Source organism: Chlamydotis macqueenii, chromosome 2, assembly GCF_036417535.1.
Source record: "Chlamydotis macqueenii isolate bChlMac1 chromosome 2, bChlMac1.mat, whole genome shotgun sequence".
In the NCBI taxonomy this organism is placed as follows: domain Eukaryota; kingdom Metazoa; phylum Chordata; class Aves; order Otidiformes; family Otididae; genus Chlamydotis; species Chlamydotis macqueenii.
Window position 1 is genome coordinate 31,073,849 of NC_141557.1, and position 6,000 is coordinate 31,079,848.

General features: G+C 42.6%; 1 protein-coding gene across 1 annotated transcript in view; it reads right to left on the minus strand.

The window, feature by feature from the left end:
- The window catches only part of CRPPA (CDP-L-ribitol pyrophosphorylase A), a 125,392-nt gene extending 119,677 nt beyond the window's left edge, over positions 1-5,715 (minus strand). Inside the window, exon 1 of the mRNA XM_086742529.1 lies at positions 5,530-5,715. Coding sequence (XP_086598655.1) covers positions 5,530-5,699 — 170 coding nt within the window. The 5' untranslated portion in view covers positions 5,700-5,715. The remainder of the gene's footprint in view (positions 1-5,529) is intronic.
- Positions 5,716-6,000: the final 285 nt, after the last annotated feature.

Sequence of the window (6,000 nt, forward strand, 5' to 3'; positions counted from 1 at the left end):
AGTCATCCATGACACAAACCACCCCCCTAGATCTATGTGAGACCACAGAGTATCTTTCACTGTCTGCATGGTTTTTTCGTAATTAATAGAACTTCATGGAAAATCATTTCAATTAATTTTAAAATAACTATTAAAAATAAATGGAAGTGCTACTAGAATTCTTCAAAAGAAAAAGATCTGTCCTCATGCTCCATTTATTATTAACAAAGATGGAAAATACAGCCAAGCCAACAACATGTTATCAGTATTTTTTAAATATTGAAGTTGTTCAGATGTAAAATCTGAAGTCATACAGTTTCAAGCTTCGTTCCAACTTGTCAGGTACCACAGGTTCGTCAAAAGGTTTTCAAACCTCTTAAATGGGTCCTAGCATAGTTTTACATTTAGCCACAAAACACAGCACCTCTGCATGACTTCAACTAAGAACTAGGGCAAACTACTTGGATTCATCTCAGTTCTTCTTTTGAATATTGAGTCAGTCATTTAAATAAAGTAAAATTCAAGAAGAGCTGTTTCATATTAAAGAAGAATAAGAACTCTGCACTTCTATTTGCGGAAAGACTATAGCCTTCACAGTGCCCAGAAACAGTGGACAGTCTGCACATTCACTAGTGACTGTGTGAGAGTACTGACATTTCCCATTCTGGAGTCAAACGAAAGATTACAAGGCAACTCAGTAGCACACAGCATCTCCTGAGAAGGGAAGAAAACAGAACTACTGGCCAGCCCAAGATAAATCTCTGCACGGGGGAGCAGAATGGCTCAAGGCCTCCAGTAGCACAATAAACCAAAAAGTGACAGGATGCGGTCACAGCTCCACCCTGTGTCTGGATAAACACATTTATAAACTTACGTCCTTCTTAAACTCATTCTAGACTAATGTACTATCATTGGAGCTGGGATTCAGAGATGCAACCTATTCATGTAAGAGTATAAAGACTGATTAGATACAAGAAGAGCTTAGGCTTTGAAGCCTAACAAGTCCCATCAAAACTGGTTTATAAAACTCATGAAAAGTACTAATTCAGTGAAGTACGCTACAAATTCTCACGAATGAGAACTGTGCACCACACAGGTGCTTACTCTTTTAAAGATCTCCATGTGGAAATGTTGCAACGTGTTTTAATGAGCTAGAAAGACATCAGTATACACTCAATCTGACAGTAAAGGGATTTTTTTTTTCTCCCTCAGTTTGTCATACATTTTTCTTCAGAAAGATTTCATACTAAAATAACAAGAAGTTCAAAATCTGCTCAAAACCAGTTTCAAAATAGTAAACCCTCTTTCCCTTTTATAACTGTAATTTAGATCAAGAAAATACAAGCTTCAGAAAGAATCAGCATAAGGCATGAAAAAGATCAGAATACTGTACCCCAATGTGCTTTAACAAGCACTAAATATAGAACTCTAGTGTTTCCATACAACATAGGCTGAAGTTCTAAAGTGGAAAATAAAGTCTGATCAAATGAAACACAAGTAACAATGCCAGTTATAATCACTTTACTTGGGAGGACTTCAATATTAGTAGAAGGAAAACAATGAAGCAGAAAAGGACTATAAATCTGTTTCTTGCAACTGTCCTTCTGGTCATCACCTACAGAGAGACTAGAAACAGTATTGTTTCATTAAATTTCAAACAAAAGTACATATATTTATATTAGCTGAGCCAGAACTCAAAATAAAGGAGCTCATTAACTCAGCAACAGATTAAGCTATTACACAACTTCACAACAGACTGCAGAGGAAATTAAATAACTGATGAATTATGCTCCGAGACTGTATCACATAAATGAGTTTAACCCTCTACTAGCTCACTCACATACAAACCAGTGCTGAGCCTGAAATCTGACATAAGGCTTAAATACTCACACTGTGTTTCTTGCAACTCTTAGGCAGACCAGAAACAACCTACCTAACATACAACCTACTGAAATCTGCAGTTGTATCAACAAAACAAGGCCAGAACCAGGCAGTCACTGCTGAGGTGGCTTTAGTAGCATAAGATATGATCTTTCACTGCCACAGAAACTCTTCAGAGGTACAAGATCATCATCACTTTTACTGATCATATTATTCAAGCAACAAATGAAAGACACCTTTGTTATAACTTTATTGATACATTTTAAAATGCATTAATACATATGTGTCTTTTACAGTACAAAAAAAAATGGAAGCGGGGAGCTTTTAAGTCTGAAAAATCTCACAGATCTTCTAAACTTCTTTAGTGTATCTCATGTACTTAAGCTATCCATTTTTTTCCTGAATGAAAATGTTCCTTAATTGTCAGACAAGATAATAAAGATACCTTCTTAAAGTTAAAACAATTGGATTGTTCGCTATGATTATTTTTAGCTCACAAGCAACTTCAAGAATAAGCTAATGATAACTGGACAAAAAGGTATATCACAACAGATACATTAAATAAAACTGTAATTGTGTGACCTGTAGAGCCAGTGAACACACATCAGCCAATGGGGGAAAAATACTTGGCAAAAAAAAACTATAGAAGACACTTCCGAAGAGGCGATTCTTTGGAAGCTTCCCCCAGGTGATGGTTTTTTGGGGGTTTTTTTGGGTTTTTTTTTTGTTGTTTTTTTTTTTTTTTTTTTAAATCAGGCCACCTGTTTTAAAAGACTACATTACAGTAAAAAAAAAAGTAAACTAAGCTATTGAAACCTTTATGGAAACTTTTTCTTCTGCCAGTAAACATGTTGACTATGCTTTCCTCTTTCATAACTTCTCACTGTACTTTCAAGAACTGGTGAAATACGAGCACAGCAAGATCAGCAGTAGTTTATTTGCCCCACAATGATTTTTAAAATCAGTCTTTACCTCGGTCTGTTTTCCTCTCTATAGCTTTACTAAAATTTGTGTGAGCACGTGCACACAGAGCTGAGATTCCTCCCCATCTCAGAAAAGGAACTGAAAAGGTTCTAGTCTAAACAAACATACACCAAAAAAAAAAAAAAAAAATTAAGGAAGAACCCTACTAGTATGTACAGAAGCAAAAAGGAGTCGCGCCATTTGAGATCTGTTGAACTTGATGCAAAAGCCTTGCGTAGTTCAACAAAAGCAGAAACAAATCCAATGGGGAAACCATAATTTAAGTTCTCTAACACACTTTAATTTTACTCGCAAGGCAGGACCTGACCTTCCTATCAGCACCACTATATTGACAATAAAAAACAACCATTTCTTCTCGCCCTATTTTTTCTCACCTCTTCTTCCTAAGGGCATCATCTTTGATTATTATTGGCAGGCAAACATTCTACATGCTGTCATCCTACGCAACTGGATGGATGCACTGCTTATCCATTCATGTCTGCTCTTGTCTTGTCTGCCAGTTTTTCCATATAAATGTTTAAGACTCTCGCTACTTTCAGCTGAACAGTGTAAAAATCTCTCTTGATTTTTAAAAAGCATATGCAAAGCAGCTGCAAATTCTTGATTTGCTCATGTATTTCTGTCTTTAAGTTCTATGTTTTTTCCAGATTAAAAACAAAAAACAAACTCAAAAATAGTTGCAGTAGCTGAGATAACCAGTTCAACAGAAGTCATTACAGGCTAATGAGTCAATTAATCATTTACTTACAGCAGGTAAACCACAGGCATCAGAAGACAGTATCAAACTAAACAGAAAATCTGCCACTTCTGGGTGACATTACGTGATAAACTGCAGTTCCTCAACATTACATTTTTATGTGTACTTTCACATAAAGTAAGAACAAGGCATCTCCTTTGCAGTTCCAGTGAGAAGTGTTGAGATTAAAATGAAAGCCATTCCGAGCTTTAAAGTACATCTGTTCCCAACTCCCCATACACATACATACCAGCCAACACTCCAGTTCAGTACAGAGATGGCAGAAGGCTCTGCCTGTGAAAGCACTGGCACCAGTTACTGCACTCCTAAAGTCAAGCAAAAGCACTAGGTTGTCACTCTCACAATCAACTTGGGATCACACGCCTGGTTGGACTGTACAATTAGAATTCAACCTTCTAATTTTTTGCAGCTTTAGGACATAAATATAATACTGCCACTCAAAGAACTGTTATTTTCCCAGATGCTTACTGGCAGCAAAAAATGAAAGATTTTTTTTTTAAATGAATAATGTTTTATTTTCCTATGAATATAATTTCCTTCCCAAACCCCACTCTGTTCTCTTTTCCAGGTCTCCAAAACACTGAGTGAGGATATTATTCTTCTCTGTAGATTCCCATGACATTTTGGCAGAAATTACAGCTGTGACAAGCTTTGGATTGGAGGTTTTGCTTACTGATGTGTTTAGCTTTGTGACTGGCTGCTGTTGAAAATTAAATAAAGAAAACAAGCAATATTTCTTTCAGAAAGTAACAAGTGACCTGAGGGAAGCCTCTCTGGGTGGGAATGGAAAAAGAGTCCCAATTTTGATGTTGTACAAGTTTCCATGAGTTAAGAACTTTGGGAGATGTTGGTAATTCTGTTTCTTGTCACCACCTTCCACTCCTCCCCATTTATTCTCCCTAAAAATCTAAAGGTTTGTTTTTCTACAAGTTACTGCAAAACACCCAGAACACATCTGACACTCCACTCCTACCTGCAGTGTTTCAAGTGACACTAGATACAAGACATATATTATGTTAACATGTGACAATAATATATTAACTGTCAGTCACACGCCTAGAACTCAACAGTCTTATGAAAATGAAAAACCTCACTGCTAAGATATCCCATTAAATTCTTTGCTCTAACACAGAAACAGAAAAGCCAAATGTGCAGCCTCATGCTACATGAGCTATCAGCTTCTAGCCCAGTAACCATTTCTTAAAAAAAGCCAAGGGGACATTCAAGCTTCCTGCTGAGGCAGGCCGTTCCACCATGAGCTGTAACGGTGAAGTGTAAAGGAGCACTGCAGACCACCCAGTTCATCAGTTAAGAGCAGGTCTTTTTTTGAGGCCTCTAGACACTATTCAGACCACCACCAATAACTACGGCAGAAGAGTTTTTCAGGGCCTCTGGACAGCATTATGAGTGTCCCCAAGGGCTATGGCAGGCTTGTAGCTCACCAGATGAGCTGAAGCAGCTCCAGAAACCCTCGAGCTTCGAGGCTGAGGGCCTCCAACAGATCTCCAGCAGCAATGGAAAGCAAAACAGCTTCCAGGCATCGGCAGGCCTGAGGAGAGAGGCGAGCCGCCTGGGATGGTGGTGACAGAGCCAGGCTGGCAGGGGAGAGAGCGCCCGAGGAGGGTGAGCCTGCCCAGTCCCAGCTCAGAGCACCCCCACTCTGCACCAGGCCTACGTGTTCGCAGCCACCCTCTGCACATTTTGACTGGGCGGGGAGGGAAAGCAAGGCGATCCCACCGACACGCAAAACCAAACCCTCCGAGGGGCGGCCGCGCCGGAGGGGGCCCAAGGCCTGAGGCGAGAACGGCTGCCAGCGGCGTTCTGCGGCCGGGGGGCACCGCGAGGGCCGGCAACAGGCAGCGGCGGGGGGGCGGAGGGGAAGGCCCGCAGGGCGCGGAGGGGGAGCCGAGCGGCGCCTGCCTCGTTACCTCTCCATCGCCCGCACAGTGTAGCTGACAAGCGGCCTCCCTTGCAGGGCGCAGAACTGCTTGGGGGTGGCGCCACCCAGGCGCTCCCCGCTCCCGCCCGCCGGCAGCACAGCCGCCACCGGCGTAACGGCGGCGGGCCCGGCGTCGCGGCTCCCGCTGCTGGACTCCATCTGCGCGGGGCGCCGCGGCTGCTCCGCTCCTCGCCCTCCCCGCCCCCCAGCAGCAGGAACGCAGTCGGGACGGCGCAACCGCCCGCCCGCCCGCCTGTTTTATTTGCCCGCGACGTCCGCAATCCAAAGAATCCAGCGCCCGCCCGCTCGCCTGCCCCCAGCGGGGACCGGGCTCTGCTTCTCGCCTACTCCGCGTTACGCGAGGCCCCGCAGACATGCGCGAGCCCAGACCCCGGAGAGGGCGGGAAATGAGGGGGCGCCCACCCGCCTGGGGCGCCCCAGTAGGGAGACAGCAGGCACA